This window comes from Eumetopias jubatus, unplaced genomic scaffold (genome assembly GCF_037043125.1).
Source record: "Eumetopias jubatus isolate StellerSeaLion01/CBP00866 unplaced genomic scaffold, mEumJub1_p1.0 scaffold_7, whole genome shotgun sequence".
NCBI classification, from domain to species: Eukaryota; Metazoa; Chordata; class Mammalia; order Carnivora; family Otariidae; genus Eumetopias; species Eumetopias jubatus.
This window is the reverse complement of record NW_028274813.1, coordinates 1,973,064-1,992,797: the sequence shown is the minus strand read 5'-3', so window position 1 is coordinate 1,992,797 and position 19,734 is coordinate 1,973,064. Positions and strand designations below refer to the sequence as shown.

General features: G+C 45.5%; 1 protein-coding gene across 1 annotated transcript in view; it reads left to right on the top strand.

Annotated features, from left to right (window-relative positions):
• Nucleotides 1–19,734, top strand: part of TDRD9 (tudor domain containing 9) — a 113,725-nt gene that overhangs the window by 89,340 nt on the left and 4,651 nt on the right. Inside the window, 6 exon segments of the mRNA XM_028100421.2 lie at nt 1,222–1,377; nt 2,130–2,200; nt 3,589–3,698; nt 4,201–4,297; nt 11,189–11,327; nt 15,223–15,341. Of these exon segments, the coding sequence (XP_027956222.1) occupies nt 1,222–1,377; nt 2,130–2,200; nt 3,589–3,698; nt 4,201–4,297; nt 11,189–11,327; nt 15,223–15,341 (692 nt within the window).

Here is a 19,734-nt window from a genome sequence, read left to right as displayed (position 1 = left end):
GGCGCCATTTTCCTCTCTTAGGGTGCTGATGGATGAATAGCTAGTGGTTTTTTTTAAATTTTTTTTTTTAAGATTTTATTTTATTTGACAGAGAGACAGCGAGAGAGGGAACACAAGCAGGGGGAGTGGCAGAGGGAGAAGCAGGCTTCCCGCGGAGCAGGGAGCCCGATGCGGGGCTCGATCCCAGGACTCTGGGATCATGACCTGAGCTGAAGGCAGATGCTTAACGACTGAGCTACCCAGGCGCCCCTAGATAGTGTACATTTTAAATGCCTTCTAGGTTTCTTTGACGCTAAATTATGGTGACTGGGTGTTACTTTTGTTAGCTTCCTTTTATTAGGCTATTTTTTTCTTCTTAGAATGAAAATTAGATGTAAAAATGTTCTCTATTTGGGGAGTTGTTTTTTCTGTAATGGATTCCAAGATTTAGCTCCCTAATGAAAGCAATTAATAAGGTATTTGTTTCAAGTATTTTGATATTTCAAAATGATTTTCAGCCATTTCTTTCAAAATTGGTTCTGAAGCTATTTTCCTTTGAAGGTTTCAGAGATGTCACCTTTGAGTCAGATGTTGAAGGCCATTTATTTTCCTTCTGTAATTTCTGCTGACAATGGTTGGGGGGGGGCTGGGATTAAGGAAAGGGAAAACGGGCAACAGAACAGTAGCCAGAGAGCTGGCTGGACTTTGTATTTCCATGTGTGAGAAACCCTTTCGAGATTCTGGGAGTGTTCCTGGTGTGGAGCAGAAGTTTTGTGTACAGGAAGTTCTTTTAAGAGCTGTTTTTCACTCTCTTCAGTTTTCTGATGACTGAAAGACTGATGAATTGAGCCTGTTTTTTAATTTATTTGAGCAAGAGAGAGCACACAAGCCAGGGGGGAGGGACAGAAGCAGAGAGAGAAGTAGACTCCCTGAGGGGCGAGGAGCCTGATGCTGGACTTGATCCCAGGCCCCTGGGATCCTGACCTAAGCCGAAGGCAGACGCTTTACCGACTGAACCACCCAGGTGTTCCTGGTGAACTGAGCCTTAAATGAATCCTGTCTTACTTCTTTTGTTTGAATCTTAAAATGTGCTTACTTGCTAAAATTTTCTCCTGACCTTAGTGACCTAGTAATCAGCTAAGAATAAGGTCATGCCTGTGAAATACTTTGATTAGTTTGGAATAAAGTACTTTTAATACAGTTTTTCCTTTTAGCAAAATGAACTTTGCTTATTCTGCTCAGCAAAGCCATGAAGCTCTCAAGGGTCTCTTCTCCAAGTCCGTAGAAAGCATGGCAGAATTGTCTACATCGTCTCCTGTGAAGGATGATGAAAAGTACCTGATCCGGGTTTTGTTAGAGAGCTTTTCTTCTAATAAACTGGGTGCCCCCAACTGCAAGGTAATTTATAGTTGTTGCTTTAGAATACAATTTAAAACTTAAAGACATTTTATATTTATATGCTGAGTCATAACTAGTAGTCATGGTGTGCTTTTCTTTCCTGGTTTTCGATGTTGGTACTTTTTTCACAATGGTGCCTATCTTAGGGAAAAACCTGGGGTTTAGTGTAGAGAAACACTTAGACAAGTTCTTTTGTTTAAACCAGCCTTTCCAAAGGCGACCTGTGCTTGTTTACCCTGTTGGAGGAAGCAGTGTGTGGACTGTGGAGAACCAGGCCCACCGTGGAGGTGCCCCAGCCAGGGAGGTGGCCGAGCCCCAGCGGGCACTAGAGTCATTGCCCCTGCCTGTTTCCAAGAAGAGGCGGCCGCACACCCTCCTCCCCCTGCTCTGGGGCTCCCCTCTCGCCACCCCAGCCCCTGGCCCTGTGCTCTCAGTGCTCCCTACTCAGTCAGATTAGTCTTATACATTGAAAAGGATAATGCTTCTACTGAAGTGTTTGGCAGTATTTTCCTTGTTTGGCCAAACTCTTCCTTAAGTATATCGAGGAATGTTAGAGAAACCACTGAAAGAATCACTGCATCCCAGAAAAGCACCATAAGACATTTTTTTCCCCACTGCATCTTGGAGACATTATAACTAAGGTGTAGCTCTGTTTTCTTTTTCAAAACGTGAGCTAACTTTTGGATTTTTAAAACTTATGTTAAATGATAACTTGCCTATTGGTAACATTTTGCATGTTTTTTTATTGACAGGTGATACTTCATGGGCCTTTTAACCCTTACGAACTGAAGTGTCATAGTTTGACCAGAATATCCAAGTTCAGGTGTGATTAACTTAGGTTCCCCATGGATTTCCTTTTCCTCTGCTCCTCTATTTACAGAGCTTAACAGAAACTAATCTTTCTTTAAACTGTTGAAACCTTCCCTTTTCCAGCTCCTTCTCATTCCTCTCCTAGCTCCAAATCCAAGATATTCCTTCTCTCTTATTCGAAAGTAAGACATTCTTGAGTATCTTCTAACAAGGGCCTCATTTTTTCTGTTCTTATTATAATTGTTTTTCATTCAGCAAACCTGTGAATGCCTGCTGTGTTCTGGGAACAGTGTATGGCTTGAGGGGAATGACAGTGAACAAAATATACTGTGTGATCCCTAAAATTGTGTGGTGGGGATGGTATGCAAGGGAAAATGGGTCCTCAGAAGAAGGGTTGTTGAGGCTCTTGAACATTATGAAAGGGGCTGTAGAACATTATAAGAGCATCTCAAGGGCCCCCTGAATGCACTCAGGCCGTGAAAGGCCATGGAGGTTTCCAGTCAGTGAGTGGGGAGGTGAAGGCGAGCTGGAGGGCGTTACCCAGCGTGGGCTTTGGCCTCAGTTTGACTTTGCACTTCAGAATGAGCGTAGTGAGGTTGGAGAGTGGGTGGGAAGCAGAAGGGCTGCAGAGCTGTGGCAGATGGGGACGAGCTTCGTAAGCAAGATCCAGACTTCATCTGAAGACAGTTGGAGAGCCTTATGTGTATTTTAAACACTGCCTTCGGCTACGAGGCAAACCCTCTAAGATAGGCATCTCTTGAAGCCTGTCAGAAATGCAGAGCTCAGGCCTCTTTTGCATAGAGCCTGCATTTTCATAAGATTTGTAGGTGGTCTGTAGGCCCCTTAAGGCATGCGGAGCCCAGTGTGAAGAATGCATTGGATTTGGGAGTAGAAGGATCCTCGGGTAGGAGCGTACTTCTGAGGCTGGTCACTGCTGTAATCCGGGTGGGTATGTCGTGGACCACGCTGAGTCCAGGGCAGGAGGTGCAGAGACACACTGCTTTATGGGAGCTTCGGGCGTGGAATCAGCAGCCTGACGTGTGATTAGACTCCGTGATGTGGGAAAGGGAAGAGTGGAGGATGCCCTTCCTGGGTGGCGGCGGGGCCTCTGCTGTGCAGTGCCGGAGGGGGGCGGGTGGCCGGGAGCCTAGGGGGTGTTGTCAGCGTGTGGGTGGTGTGGTGCTCAAGGTCCAGGGGTGGGAGGGAGATGAGGGCGGAGGGGGTGGTGGTGCTGGATGAAGAGGAGGAGGCGTGAAGGACACTTGGGTGTTAAACGGCTCTCACCTGTTGAGTGCTGCACTTGCCTGTTTGTGTCTTTGACATGTGTTAGCTGGGGGGTTGGGCACAGCACATTGCCTGGCGGGTGGACCAGCCTCTGTCTCCTGATGGTGCCCCTTTCAGATGTGTTTGGATCGAGAAGGAAAGCATCAACTCTGTCATCATCAGCGATGCCCCCGAGGACCTTCACCAGAAGATGCTGGTCGCAGCTTCCCTTTCCGTCAATGCGACTGGTGAGTCAGGGGCTGTGTTCCCTCCCTCTGTTACGAGAATGATTTACCCTATAATCAGCAAATTTATGTGCCTGTGCTCTATTTTCAGGCTGTTTTCTGAGTGCATTGGCTGATAGAAGTTTAAGAAATGGAGCACATCACCTTTCCTTTTGTACAAGGGTGTGGGTATTGATTTCTTGATCGATCATTCATTCCATCATGCTTGTCTACCAGGTAGAACAAACCCAGGTTCTTGGCCCTGGGACGAACCCAAAAGCCTGATGGAAGGGAAGAGAAGAGTAACCACACGAACGTTGTCCCCGACAGGACGCAGGCTGCAGCATGCTGGCCAGGCGGATGCTGCAGGGTGCCATGAGATCGGCCTCCAGGGGGCCCTTGGCTGTGGGGCCGTGCCCACAGGGACGGACTCCGTGGAGGAGGGGATGAAGAGTGTGCCCTGGGGGCGCAATATTCTGCAGAGGGAAGTCCGTGCCTGATGTCGCTTTTGTTGACTGTCCAACAGGGTCCACCATGCTGCTGAGAGAGACCTCTCTGATGCCACATGTTCCCGGCCTCCCGGCTCTCCTCAGCGCGCTGTTTGCACCGGTGATGGAGTTAAGGTTCGTCCATTCTGTCCAGGCTTTGTGAAATGAGAACCCAGTGGGGAGAAGCGGGCGCCTCTCCGCCTCCTCCTTGGGGAGAGGAGACACAGAGTACCCGGCCAGGGCGCTGGTGGCTCTTGTTGAGCTTCCCCGGGTTGTCGTGTGGTTGAAGCGGTGTTACTCTTCCTGACATACCTATACCTACACTTGGACTTAGTTCCCATACAGATAGACAGTATCACGTGGGGGCTTGAGGAACCGTGGGGCTGGAGAAAGAAAATCAGGAGCTGGGAATAGGCTCAGGATGAATAATGTCCAGATGGCTGCCTGTTGTTAAGGGGCCGTGAAAGTGGCTCTCCATTTTCTTGCTCCCACTTGGCAGCAGGCCGCCTTGTCAGTCCCATTGGTGATGGTAACCGGGGGGTAAGAGGGCAGACCGCTTTGCCAATTGTAGCTCTTGTTGGTGTCGAGATGAAACCGGAATTTGTCCTGAAAGCTTTAGCAGAGGGAGCTGTGTGAACAGGAGCAGAGCCCTCGACAGCATCCTTACCGTGGGGACAGCCACGTCATGTGGTCTTTATTTGACATTCGGTGCTTGCAGAGAGCATTTACCCTTGGGGAAGCGCTGATGGGCTTCTTCAGAGAGGCGAGAGCTACAGAGGAGCAAGGTTGGGTCTTGAGGAAGGCTTACGCCCCCAAGGAGATGCGTGGCTGGCTGGGGCAGCTGGTGGCTGGCGGCCCAACCCTTCTGCTTGCTCAGCCCTCTCACCATGTACCTCCTCAGAGTCTGCTAGCACGGTTTCAAAGAGTGGTCATTTTCAGTGTAGAAAACGATTGTGTATTTTTTTTGCACTGAAAATAAACACTAAGAATAATCTAGAAAAAGCTGAATGGGAAAAACCCGATCATTTTTAAACATTTAGTGAATTTATTTTCAGGATAATTATATACATTTTTTATTTTTAGGTCTTTGTCATACTACATCTTTTCCACAAGTACAAGCATTTTGACATTATTATGACATCTTTGTAAATATCTATTAAAGTAGAATATATTAAAATAGAGTATTTAGGGCACCTGGGTGGCTCAGTTGGTTAAGCGACGGCCTTTGGCTCAGGTCATGATCCTGGAGTCCTGGGATCGAGTCCCACATCAGTCAGGCTCCCTGCTCAGCGGGGAGTCTGCTTCTCCCTCTGACCCTCTTCCCTCTCGTGCTCTCTGTCTCTCATTCCCTCTCTCTCAAATAAATAAATAAATAAATAATCTTTAAAATAGAATATTTAACGAATAAATAGAATAATAAAATATTAAAATAAAATTGTATCATATACCACCGAGTGGACATAAAATGGCTTTTATAAACACTGCCGTATTTTATTTACATATGTTTCTGACCCACTCTTGTCCCGAAAGGATTTAATTTGCCTTTAAATGTTGGAATTGGGCTTCTCTCTCATTTTACAATAATGATGTGATAAATATCTTGACGATATTTATCTTCTGAGTCCTCACAGGGGAGACAAGCCTGTAAAAACAGCGCATTACAGGTGATTATCTAACAAGGAAGAATGCTACTGTGTGCAAGTAGGGAGTGACTCAGTGAATATGTGAACACAAATTCCTCACCGACTGCTACTGATGATCTCCTTGCTTCTCTCATTAGATTAAGGTCCTGCTTGGACTTTTCTTCTAAATACGACCTTTTGGAGGGTATGTGTGATATGGTGTATTATTTTTAAATCTCCAAAGTGCAAGTGGTTATGTTACAGAGGCACTCGAGAAACGTGGAAATAATTGGTATTTAAAATACTATCTTTTTAGAACAAAATAAGCTTACTAGGAGAAGGTTATATATAAACAATATGTAGCACTTTGCACGTAGCTCATAGTCTCTATTCATTTTGGTGAGTTTAGTTTAAACGAGCCAGCATGGGGTAGTTTCTGTGACCATGTGGGTGACACTGGGTGGCTAGATGCATAGGCTCAGCTAGGTGGTCCCCGGGAGGGGAAGATGGGGCCTGGTGCTTTGTTATTGCAAGTCTGCCTCTGATGAGTTGAGTGAGCATTTTTTTAACTTGATGAGTTGGTAGGAGCCATTATTTGAGGGGCTTTGGAGGGAAAGGGGGTTTGATGTGGGCGAGCTCACTCCTCTCACGCGAGGCCTGGGCCCCAGAGTGGCTGCCTGAGCGGCTTTCCCTCCCGGCTGCGGCCCTGTGCCAGCTGTGGCTGGCAGGCCGCTGTCCCAACACAGAGCCCACAGCCTCTGGGGCAGCTCCATCACTGTCCTGTCAAGATTGACGGCAAACTGAAGACCAGAAGGAAATTTTGCTGCCTCCAGCATACAGTCTGCAGTGGTGTGTGGGTGGGTGCGGGGCGGTGCGCTGGTTATCTCCGCTAGCAAAGCAGAGAGGCACGAGAGGCCATGGTCCCCTGTCTGGCACCTGGGGACCACTGACCCAGCCACCGTTCCCGGCCCCTCCTCTGCACTTCTCACCGCCTCCCCTTGCTTTCGGCCAGTCTGGGGACCAGGCCTTGGTGGCTCAAGAAGGGTGCAGGTTTCCTGTCACCGTTGCCCCGGCCCCTGGCGGGCTTCGCCTCTCCTGCTGCTCCCGCGGCCCCTTCCCTGAACGTCCGCTTGCGTCCACTTGGGTGGCCTCAGTGCTGTTGTCCCCAGCGAGAGTGAAATGCTCCATAGTAGTGAGCCTGGCGTGTGCAGGAAGGGCAGCAGAGGTCGGAGCGCAGCTTCTGCTCGGTGCGCTGCTGTGGCGCCACCCTTACCTCCCCCTGGGGTCTCGCCGCTGGGGCTCAGATCTTGCGGCCGGTGGGGAGGGCACCACCGGTGATGTCGGCCTGGCCGTTCTGGCGCCTTCCTCAGGGCAGTGCTCCAGCCCCACTGGGCAAAACTGCTAAGGACTAATGTGAGTGGGTTAAAGGGAACTTTGCTGTTACTGTTTGTGCCGGTTACGTTGGCTGCATGGTAGTTATTCCCAGCAGCCCTCTCGGTGCTATGGGAAGAACTCAGACGGGGCCCACCAGGGGTGCCTTCTCTCCTCCTTGGCACAGGAGGCCCTAATGGCGGAGGGGTGGAAATGAGGCCTTGGCTTCTCTGCTCACATGTCTGCTGGTTGATTCTGGCCTGGGGCTGGAGGGCTCAGTTTCTTCTCCTGAGGCTCCTGAGGCCCTCCCTATGTGGGGGATCTGTGTGGGCTCACTGGGGCTTCCTCAGGCATGGTGGCTGGGTGCCAAAGGTCAGCGTCCTGAGAGAGAGCTGGGTGGGAGCTCTGTCCTCTCTTATGACCAGCCTCAGAAGTGCCCCCGTCCCACCCAGACCCAGGGTGTGGGACCACAGGGCCCACTTGTCACTGGAAAGTGTCAGTTTTCCATTGTGAGAATAGCCCAGAGGATGAGAACTGCTGACCCCACCATCTGTACAACATGCCACCTTCTGTACGGTGACATACCGTTTGAATTGTTTACGGTGTAGTTGTGTACTGCTCTTTCAGAAAACCTTGATCTAACTCTCTTGTTTTTAAAAAGCCTTAGAAAACTTGAGAATAATGCAGGCTGCCTCTAAATGTTGGAAGTGTGAGGTGATGGGCACGTGTGGTAAGAGGGGGCACTTTTGGGTCTGGTGGGAAGGCTGTGGCAGCAGGTGCACCTGGCCTTGCTCTCTGGCTTGCCACGTGCTGCCAGGCCTGGGCAGGGTCTCTGCCTCTGAGGTTTCCCTGTCTGTGAGGAAGGGCTTGTTGGGGCTGTTGTGAGCTGACGGGAGGCGGGGGCTCCCTGAGATGTAGAGTGCACAGCACAGCATCTGGGGCTGGGCAGCACTCCGCAGATGGCCGGTGCTGTGAGTGTGTCCATCCTACACCGCTTGTTCAGGCAGCATCGCCGGGAAGCTCCTTCCCAGGGAGTAGCCGCAGCAGGATTTGGAAATGTCAGTAGACTTTTAACAAATAAGGGACAATTGTCCCTTAAAAAACACTGCCTGCTGTTTTTTTTTTTTTTTTTAAGATTTTATTTATTTGAGAGAGAGAGAGAGAGCACATGGGGCGGGGGTCAGAGGGAGAAGCAGACTCCCCGCTGAGCAGGGAGCCCGATGCGGGATTCGATCCCGGGACTCCAGGATCATGACCCGAGCCGAAGGCAGTCACCTAACTACTGAGCCACCCAGGCGCCTGGCACAGCCTGCTGTTGAGGGGAAGCCTTACTGATAACCTAGAGTCAACGAACCTTTACTTTATATGTGTATGTTATGCCATATTCTTGTAATCAGGTGAGCTAGAGAAAAGAAATTGTTTTTCAACAAGTTCCCAAAACTTTTCCAATGTATTCGTTGAAAACAATCCACGTGTAACTAGAGCTGCACAGTTTAAACCCATGGGTCAACTGAACTTTGTAGATTAGCACAACGCACGCTGCAGAATATTTAACAGAGCTTTTTTACTTGGAAGTTCCAGACTGACTAATGTTTAACTTTTGAAGAGATATGTTTCCTTCTTCGGCTCATGCAGGGGTTCTAGGTTAGCTGACAGTACAGGTTGCTCTTCTGTTGCATTTATTTTAAACCTGATCATCTAGAGATGTTAGACCTTCCAAGCATAGCCGTTGTCAGCTTACGGAAACTTGAGTTCCTTTACGTAAGTTGTCTCAGAATGAATTACGTCTCTGGCGTGCCTTTGGCTGTATCTTCATGGAACACACTTGGCTTTTGTTCCATGATTTTGGCAGTTCTCCGTCAGAGTTTAAAATATGTATTATAAAGGAAGTAAAAATATTTCCGTGGTCCTAATTACTACTAGGTTCATATGAGTTTTTAGGATCCCCAGAAAAAAATTAAAGCCAGTGCTTTAGTTAGCTTTATTGATTTAAGGTTTAGAGTCGATGAGCAGAGAATTACTACCTTGGTATGGGTCAGTTCAAGATTGAATCTTTTGGGACTCTCCTTGTTGATACGTGTTTGTTACCACATGTGAGGGACCCATGTAAATGTCAGCAGCAGTTAGTGAGGTGGAGGTGATGTGGCATTTTATTAACCGTGATGAAAAGCCGTTAGTCTTACTGTTGGTGACCCGGAGCTATTACCTCTTTTCTGGAAAGATTTTCTGTATATTGAAATTGAATTTATGTTCTATTAAAAATCATGTGGGGAACATAACTGTTTAAAGAGACACTTTGGTGACTCTTTTGTAAAGCAGATGCTCAGCACCTAATTTATAAGTCTCAATTCTGGCTCTCTTCTTTGCGTTTACTTAAAGTGGGATTCTCTTTCATTTTCATGAAAGTGAAAAAGAAGTGTGTGTGTGTGTGTGTGTGTGTGTGTGTGTGTGTATCTTTAGGGCTAAGAAGAAAGCTCTGTTTTTGCCTAGATTATTTGCATCACAACTTTATTGATCTAGATTATGGGAAAAGGTATGAGTTAAGAGTCAAAGAAAATTAGCAAAACATTTTAAAAGATATTAAGTGTTAATATCTGTTCATTCTTTGGGGGCGCCTGGGTGGCTCAGTTGGTTAAGCGACTGCCTTCGTCTCAGGTCATGATCCTGGAGTCTCAGGATCGAGTCCCACATCGGGCTCCCTGCTCAGTGGGGAGTCTGCTTCTCCCTCTGACCCTCTTTCCCTCTCGTGCTTTCTATCTCTCATTCTCTCTCTCAAATAAATAAATAAAATCTTTAAAAAAAATATCTGTTCATTCTTTTTATTATTTGTTGATCCTGTTGTGGGCTGTGGTGCTGTGCTGGCTTTGAAACTAACACCTGGGGACAGGAGAAGGAGCCTGGGGGCAGAGGGCTCTGGGCGCATGGCGGGGAGGAAGGGTTCCCCTCTGGGGGAGCCTGACCGGCCTGTAGGGAAGTTAGAGGAGCTGGAGCCTGGGCAGGGGTTGATGGGGGGAGAGGAGAATGTGGTTTGAGATGGTATGGAGGAGCGAAGCAGAGACTGGACGCTCTGTGGCTTGGAGTAGCTCAGGTTTTGCTCAAAATGCCACAGGAAACCACAGGAAGCCCTTAAGCAAGGGGCGGGATGACTGGATTTGTTTTGAAAACCAACACTCTCTGCTGTGTGGGAACCAGACTCAAATAAGCAGGAGTAGCTGTGGGGAAAGTGGGTCAGAAAGTAGTCGCGTGAGTCCAGGTGAGACGTGGTGGTGGCTTGGACCAGGCAGGTGGCAGCTGAGATGGAGAGGATGATCAGGTTTGGGAAACCTTGAATACGGAAGTGACAGCACACAGTGCTGCAGAGGAGCGGGCTGTTTTGGTGAAACGATATGACGCTTCGTATTGTGTGTACAGTTGTTTGAGGAGAGGAAGGTGGGACAAACATTTTTTTTTATTTTAAGATTTTTTATTTATTTATTCATGAGAGACGAGAGAGAGAGAGAGAGAGGCAGAGGGAGAAGCAGGCTCCCGAGGAGCAGGGAGCCTGACGCGGGACCCGATCCCAGGACCCTGGGATCATGACCTGAGCCGAAGGCAGACGCTTAACCATCTGAGCCACCCAGGCGGCCCGGGACAAACATCTTGTAAGCTTTTACTAAGTGCTAGACTTCTTTCACAAGCCATAAATACACGTGTATAACCTTTTCTGCAGAAACCTCACTAATAAGAATTTAACGCAGGGGAAGAATTCAAAGGTAGGAAAGAAAAAATGTAATAAAATATTCTTTATGTTACCTGCTGTAGTGAGAAATAGAAACCTAAATAATGGATTAATAAATACATTAACTGTCCTTATAACTATGTATACTCTATTAATTTTCACTATAAAAACTGGAAGAGAAAATACAAAAATGAAATTAGTTGCCGTACTAGGGTTGGCAGAACTCAGGATGATTGCATTGGCCAGTTCCTTTGATACTAAAACAGTGGTTTAATAATTTTGAAATATTAATTCTTCTAAAAACTTTTCATTCAGGGTTGATCGGGATGGAAAATGCTATACTGGAGTCCTCTGTGGTTTGGGGTGGAATCCAACTACAGGGGCCCCCATACTGCCAGAGCATGACATCGAGCTAGCGTTCGACGTTCAGTTCAACGTGGAAGATATCATAGAGGTAAGACCGACGTGTCCAGCACACGCTGGGGCAGCTGTCTCTCTTCCGTGGTCAGTTTGCACACCCATTTAGCAGTGACCGTGGTGCTTGACACGGGGCTTTAAATACAGACCTGCGCCTCTGGTCCCAGAGGCGCCTCTCTCCCTGCACCTGCCTATTTGACTTTTGTGTGTGGAGTCTCTTCGTGACAGAGATGGTGCTGTCTGAATTTCTCCTGTGGGGTCTTCCAGCCACAGTAAGCTTTTCTGGGCAGTGGAAATAAACACCAGGGCAATAGGACTGCTGTGACTCTCTGTCCAGTTCTCCTACTAGTCCAGACTAGCCACGCATCCTTGCTGCTCGGTGGTGGGAAGAGAGGAAGCGAAGTCCTGTCCGGCTTCATTCTGCTTACGGGAGTGGGGGGCCTGTTGAGCAGACAGCTCTACTACAGCTAGGATTAAGCACTTAGAAACTTTGGAAGCAGCTTGACAAAGTAATTTTATGGCTTTTGAATCTAATAATGAAAAATTTGGGCTTGTATTTTGTATGCTTTTATTCTTATATTTCATTGTTGTAGTAATTCAGTTTTATTGCATTTTACAAAGTGAGGAGTAAAGCTGGTCCTTCACCACAGATAGTTTGAGCAGCTGTAGAGTACCTGACCCCTCTTTCTTCTCAGAAGTTGTACAGAGTAGGTGAGGTGGGCATCACTGCGTCGAAGGGGGTGGGGAAAAGCAGGCTGTTGAGGTAAGCCGTGCCATGCTTACCCTTCTGCCGGAGGCTACTGCTGTTACCACTAGTCGGCGTTCCGTTTTATTGACTTAACTGCTCTTTTACTTCTAGGTGCTTTGGGCTTAAAGATACTCTTTAGATCATAGGCTTAATTGTAAAATGTAAAATGATAAAACTTCAAGAAGTAAATATAGGAGAAAATATGTATGACCTTGGGTTTAGCAGTGAGTTTGTAGAAGCAGCACCAAAAGCACAGTCTGTTAAAGAAAATATTGAGAAGCTGGACTTTGTCAAAATTAAAAACTTTGCTCTGCCGAAAACCCTGCTCAGAGGGTTAAAGGACAGGCTGGCTGTTCACAGGAGAAGATACTTGCGAATCATTTATGTGATAAAGGACTTTCATCTATAATATGTAAGGAAGTCTTAAGACCTGGTAATTAAAAAAAAAGTACCCAGATGACACTATGGACAACAATAAACACGGACAGACGCTCAACATCCTGTTCATTAGGAAATGCAAATTAGGAACACGATGACATTCCTCTGCATGCCTGTTCTAGTGGCTGCCGTCCAGAACCTGACAGTAATGGATGTCAGCGAGCATGTGGAGCACCGGGAACTCTGCTCGGTGCTGGTGGGAATGCAGAGTGGAGCTCCTGTTTTGGAAGACAAGATTCGTAAAAGTTGAACACATCTACCCAAGAATCCCACCTCTGAGTATTTATCCAAGAGATCTGAACAATCACATCCACATAAAATCTGTAGGTGAATGTTGATTGCTTCATTCGTAATTCACAGTTGCTGGAGACTGGAAGCAACAACGTCTTTCAGTAGGGGAATGCTTAAAAGAAACCATGCGATGGCCATGCAGTGGGGCATTCTTCAGCAGTACAAAAGCAGGAGCAATGATACGAGTAAGTCTTACGTGCGTGTTTCCACGGGGGAGAAACCAGGACTCACAGGCTACGTACAGTATGATCCCATTCACATGACATATTCTGGGGAAGGCTAGGCCGTAGGACAGCGAGGAGGTTGGTGGTTATTGCCGAGCAGAGGGGCTGCTCTGTGGGTCCTCGGGTGCTGGGACATGACCCCATGTGCCTGTCAACCCACAGACCGCTCCTCGTGAAGGGGGGGCCGCTAAGGTATGCGATGGAGACACACACACAGACGTTGGGTAATTGCACTGAGGAGAAAAAGGAGCTTTGGAAACTGTAAGGCTGCCGCCAGAAAGCAGCTATACATAAACTCGGTCCCCTCCACAGTCTAGCTGCTTCACTCTGAAACTGCTTTACCGTACTGGGGTTGAGTGGGCAAGTGCCTGCATGTGGGAGCCAGTCTGCAGCCCACTGGACAGAGCAGTTACAGACAGGACAGGAGGGCCGGAATGGGCCTCGGGACATGGGAGGAGCCAGACCTTCATCAGCGTGAATTCATGTTCAACTTACACATGCACAGATGCCTGTTAAGTACGGGCGTGGTGGCTTCACATATACACATCTGTCACCCAGCCCCGTGAGGGCCTAGAAGCTGCGACATCCCCAAGCCCATGAACAAACCTGATGCCCGGACTCTGGTTTCCGATAGGATTTTCCAGTAAAAGGAACCAGGGCTCCTTAGAAAAATGGTTTTCCCTAGGGCTGGAGCAGGGAGAACAGAGGAGGAGCCTTGGAGCTTCTTACAGTGCCAGGAAGTAGTGCTCACAAAAGGATAGGGGCGCGTCAGACGGACATGAGGGCCAACTGGAAGAGCTCCTGCTGGCCAAAGCTGGGACAGTTTGATGTAGTACCGGACTGTAACTCAGAGTGTCGGATGATTATCTGTGTGGAGTCCATAAGGATATAAATAAACGATTTCATAAACAAATGAGGGAGAAGAGACAGATCTTGCATACAGAAGAATTCCCAGTAGACCTGTAGACACTTTCTCTGGGAAGTAGAGCTTAATCTGCCCCCAGACGCCACTTTGAGGGTGGACTGGACTCAGCGATGTGCTTCCAAGCAAAAGAGGAGGGGAAGGGAGAGGAGAGACTTTGCAGTATGGGCAGACACGCGGCAGACACCACCTCAGCTAAGTGCTCAAGGTCAACGTCACAGTGATCTGTCATGGTGATGGCACCCATGCCCCGGTGTGATGAGATGAGAAGGTACCTCACGTCTGGGGGCTTCTCCCCAAAACCCATCACCTCAGTCTAACCATGGGAAAATGTCACACAAACCCAAGCTGGGGACATCCCCCGAAAAGACCTGCCCAGAACTCCTTAGAGAATTGTCAAGGTCTTGAAAAACAAAAGGCTAAGAAACTGCTCTAGATCGGAGGACACTGGGGAGTCATGAAGCAGGTGTGGGGTGGTGCCCTGGGCCGGGTCCTGGAACAGAGAAGGGACATGGTGGGAGGCTGGTCAGTCCAGATGGAGCCTGGGCTTCTCGGTGAGACTCACATACCGGGGATGTGAGCGCTTGCTCCTGGGCTGGGGGCACTCTTCATTGTCTGGTCCGTCTTCACAGCTCCGCTTGTAAATCTCAAATTAGTCAAAATGGAAAGTTTTATTATGAAACTTTGGCAAAGACTGATAACAAAACATGGCTTGTCATATCTCTGGGGGTGAGATACCCCTTGGGCTTCAATACAAACATTGCAAAGTGAGAGGAATATGTATGATCTAGGTAGGTTTTGAGTTGTGTGACCCCATGAGCTTAACAAGTGTGATTAGACTGAAAACTCTGAACCTTTCTTGCTGATTTTTAATTTTTTCTTTCGTTACTATTTCTTAAATTAGGGTAGTGGTTATTGATGTTATTTGTGTTGTTTTAATAATTTGCTCTAGAAACCATATTGATGATAGTCGTAAGAATATGAACTCGGGGTGTCTGGGTGACTCAGTCGGTTGAGCATCCGACTCTTGATTTTGGCTCAGGTCATGATCTCGGGATCCTGGGATCAAGCTCCATGATGGGCTCTGAGCTCAGGGCAGAGTCTGCCTGAGATTCTCCGTCTCCCTCTCTCTGCACCTCCCCCTGCTCGCTCTCATACACACGTGTGTTCGTGCTTGCTCTTTCTCAATAAATAAGTAAAATCTTTAAAAAAAGAATATGGACAACTCTGAATGCTAATGAATTATTTAAATGTAGAATGAAATTCAGTTATAGTAGAACCATATAAATATGTTGCCGTTTATTTACAGATTAATATTCTCAGGGCTGCTATTAACAAGCTAGTGTGTGATGGACCAAATGGATCGAAGTTTCTTGGGCCAGAAAGAATTGCACAGTTACAGCATAATGCTCGTCAGAAACTTCTAGGGTAAGTTGTACTCATTTTATTTTATTTATTTTTTTTAAAGATTTTATTTATCTTTTGAGAGAGAGAGTGAATGAGAGAGAGAGAGCACGAGAGGGAAGAGGGTCAGAGGGAGAAACAGACTCCCCGCCGAGCAGGGAGCCCGATGTGGGACTCGCTTCCGGGACTCCAGGATCATGACCTGAGCCGAAGGCAGTTGCTTAACCCAACTGAGCCACCCAGGCGCCCAATTGTACTCTTTTTAAAAGGTATTAAAAATCCAAAGCTGCCTTAGCAATTGTGAGAAAGGCTAATTTTAGTTTTCTCTCTTCACATTTTTACATAAAAATATTTTTCTGTGAACTTTGCAATGAAGTTTGACACATGCCATCTCAGTATTTGCCCAAGGGACTGGCACCCAGATCAGAAACAGTGCAGGAAAACATTAAAAGTACTTATAAAACTAAAAGAAATTCACCCAAAACGTACGTGGGAGGGTGTGGAATGTTACCAGCAGGTCAGATGCTCCATGCCCAACACAACTCGAGTCCTGGCAGCACAGAGCCCTGCCTCGGCAAGCAGGGACCAGTGACTGAGGCTCCTTTTCAGCTCCTTATAGCCACTGTCAACAAGGGTGGCCATGTCCTGACCAGTTAGGCAGGTGGGGTTTTGCATAAGAATTCAGACTGTAGTACATTTATAGAGTTGTGCTCACCCTGACCATGACTCGGTTTTACAACATTTTGATCATCCTCCAAAGTTCACTCAGATAATTTGAAACTGAATTGTGGTGATGGTTGCACAACTCCATAAATTTAGTAAAATGATTGAATTGGATACTTAAAATTGATTAATTTTGTAGTATATAAATTATACCTCAGTAAAGCTGGTTTTTTTAAAGATTTATTAGAGAGCACATGCGAGCAGGAGCGGAGGGAGCGGCAGAGGGAGGGGGAGAAGCAGGCTCCCTGTGGAGCAGGGGCCTGATGTAGGGCTTGATCCCAGGACCCCGGGATCATGACCCGAGCCGAAGGCAGACGCCTAATGACTGAGCCCCCCAGGTGCCCCTCATGTTAATTTCTTGAGGAACAGCCAAACCATTGTCCATGGTGTGTGCTCTGTTACATTCCGGACAGCAGTCTGAGATGGTTACGGTCTCCACGCCCCTGCCAGGACTTGCTATCATCAACATACTTTTTTATTGTTGACAGTCTGGTGAAGGTGCGATGGTATCTCACTGTGGTTTTAGTTTGTGTTTCCTTAATGACTGATGATAGAGAACATCTTTTTATATCCTTATTAACCAATTATATATTTTTTGGTGAGATATCTGTTTAAATCTTTCACCCGTTTTTAAATTGAGTTGTCTTTAATTATTGAGTTGTGGAAACTCTTTATACATTCTGGTTAAAAGTTTCTTAGCGGATATGCCATTTGCAGATATTTTCCTGGTATTTCGTCTTCATTTTCTTAATGGTGTCTTCTGAAGAATACAATGTTTAGTTTTGATAATGTCTGCTTTATCTTTTTTTAAAAGTGGATTATGCTTTTGGTGTTACATCTGAAAAATCTTTGCTAAGCCCAAGGTCACAGAAGTTTTCTGTTTGTTTTTTTTTCCTCTGACTCTCATATTTACTTGGTGTATTTAGGTTTTTGGTCTGTTTGGAGATTTCACTTGTATATGGTGTGAGATGTGAGAGTCCAGTTCATTTTGTTACAGATGAATATCCATTCATTACAACTTCATTTGCTGAAAAGCGCTACTTTCCTCCACTGAAATGCTTTGGCACCTGTCAAAAATCAATTGGCCACAAATGTCGTAAAGGTGTATTTCTGGGCTTTCTGTTTTGTTCTGTTTATTAAGTCTGTCTTATGCCAATACTGCACTGTCTTGATTACTATAGCTTTATAGTAAGTCTTGAAATTGGGTAATGTTAGTCTTCCTACTTTGTTCTTGTTTTTTTCAAAATTATACTTAACTATTCTAGATTCTTTTCCTTTTTATATACATTTTCTTTATTTTTAAAATTTTATTTTTAAGTAATCTCTGTACCCCCACATGGGGCTCAAACTCAACAACCCCGAGATTAAGAGTCATACGCCCCACGACTGAGCCAGCCTAGTGCCCCTCCATATACATTTTAAGATCAGCTTGTCAGTTTCTACACCAAGCCTGCTGAAATTGTGGTAGGGATTTTATTGGATCTGCACATCACTTTGGGGAGGATTACCACCTTAACAGTATTGAGTTGTATGCTTCATGAAGATGGAATGTTTAGTAGTTATTTGTTTTTTCTTCACATGTTTTTATAGTTTTCAATGTGCAGGTCTTGTACTTTCGTTAAATTATTTCTAAGTATTTTAGTCTTTTGGGTGTTATTGTGAATGAAATTATTTTATTTTTGGATTGTTCATTGCTAGAAATGAGAATTGATTTTTATGTATTGATCTTTATCCTGTGACCTTGTTAAATTTATTAGTACTAGTAGTTTTTAGTTTTATTATTTTTTAAGGATTTTATTTATTTGACAGAGAGACACAGCGAGAGCAGGAACACGAGCAGGGGGAGTGGGAGAGGGAGAAGCAGGCCTCCCGCGGAGCAGGGAGCCCGATGCGGGGCTTGATCCCAGGACCCTGGGATCACGGCCCAAGCGGAAGGCAGACCCTTAACCGACTGAACCACCCAGGCGCCCCAGTACCAGTAGTTTTTAGAGATTCTTTAGGATTTCTCTCTCATACAGGATCATATCTGTGAGTAAAGAGTTTTTTTCCTTCCTTACTGAACTGTGTGTTCCTAATTTCTTTTTCTTGTTTTGTTATACTGGTTAGAGCCCTCAGTGCAATGGGAATGGAAATGGAAAGGCAAACATCTTTGTCTTGGTCCGTTTTCAGTCATTCACTATTATGATGTTAGCTGTAGGTTTTTCATAGAGGTTCTATGTCAGGTTGAAGTTCCTGTCTTTTCGTAGTGTACTGAGAGCTTTTATCAGGAAGGCATGTTGCATTTTACCAGATATTTTTTCTGTCCTTGAGGTAATCATGTTTGTTTTTTTTCCTGTCATTCAATTTATATGGTATATTGTATTACTCGCTTTTTGGGTGTTAAGAACTAGCTTTGCATTTCTGTTTTGAATTCCACATGGTGTATAATCTTTTCTATAGATCTGTAGATGGTTTGCAACATATTTTTGTTAAGGATTTTTCCATCTGTGTTCAAGAGGGTTGTTGGTTTATAGTTTTCTATAATGATATCTTTTCTATAATGATATCTTTTCTATAATTGATATATTTGGTGTGGTATCAGGGTAAAACTGGATTCCAAGAATGCGTTGGGAAGTATTCCTTGCTACTCTGTTTCTGAGAGTTTGTGTAAAATTATTATTTCCTCCTTAAACATTTGACAGAATTTTCCAATGAAGCCATCTCAGCTTGGACTTTTCTTTGTGGGGAAATTTTAAGTTACTAATTCAGTTTCTTGTGCTTTAGGTCTATTCAGATGGCTTCTATTAAGTCAGTTTTGGTAATTTGGGTCTTTTAGGAATTTATTCATTTAAATTGACTGGCTTATTGGCATAAAGTTGTTCAGAATCTTTCATAATCCTTTTTTTTAAGATTTATTTATTTTAGAGCGTGTACGTGTGCACGTGTGGGGAGTGGGGCAGAGGGAGAGTGAGAATCTCGAGCAGACTCCCCACTGAGTGTGGAGCCCAACTCGGGGTTCGATCCCACGACCCCAAGTTCACGACCCGAGCTGAAACCAAGAGTCCCAATTACCCAACCACCTGCGCCACCCAGGCGCCCCAATCCTTTATTTTTTGTATAGTTGGTAGTTACATCCCTTCTTTTGTTTCTGATTTTGATAATGTGTGTCTTCTCTCTTTTCTTGACTAACTCAGCTAAAGGTTACCAATTTTGTCAAGTCTTTTCAAAGAACTAACTTCCAATTTCATGGATTGTTTTTTTCTCCTAGTGTTTATCCTTTTTCTGTTTTGTTGATGTTCCCTCTCATAATTATTACTTCTGTACTTCTGATTACTTTGGGTTTAATTTGCTCTTTTTCTTGTTTAACAACCTAGAAGCTTTGATTATTGTTTTGAGACCTTTCTTTTCTGTCACAAGCATTTAAAACTCTACATCCCTCTGTCACTGTTTTAGCTGCATCGCGTACTTTCTCATATGTTCTATTTGTATTTTCACTCTTTTCAAAATATTCTTTCATTTTCCTTGTGGTGTATTCTTTGAGCAAATGGGTTATTTAGAAGTATATTAATTTTAAATATTTGGGGATGTTTTTCAACTTTCCTTATGTTGTTGATATATAATTTATTTCTCTGTAGGCACTATACATACTTTGATTTCAGTATTTTAAAATTTATTGAGACTGGTTTTGTGGCTTAGCATAGATACAGTCTTTTGT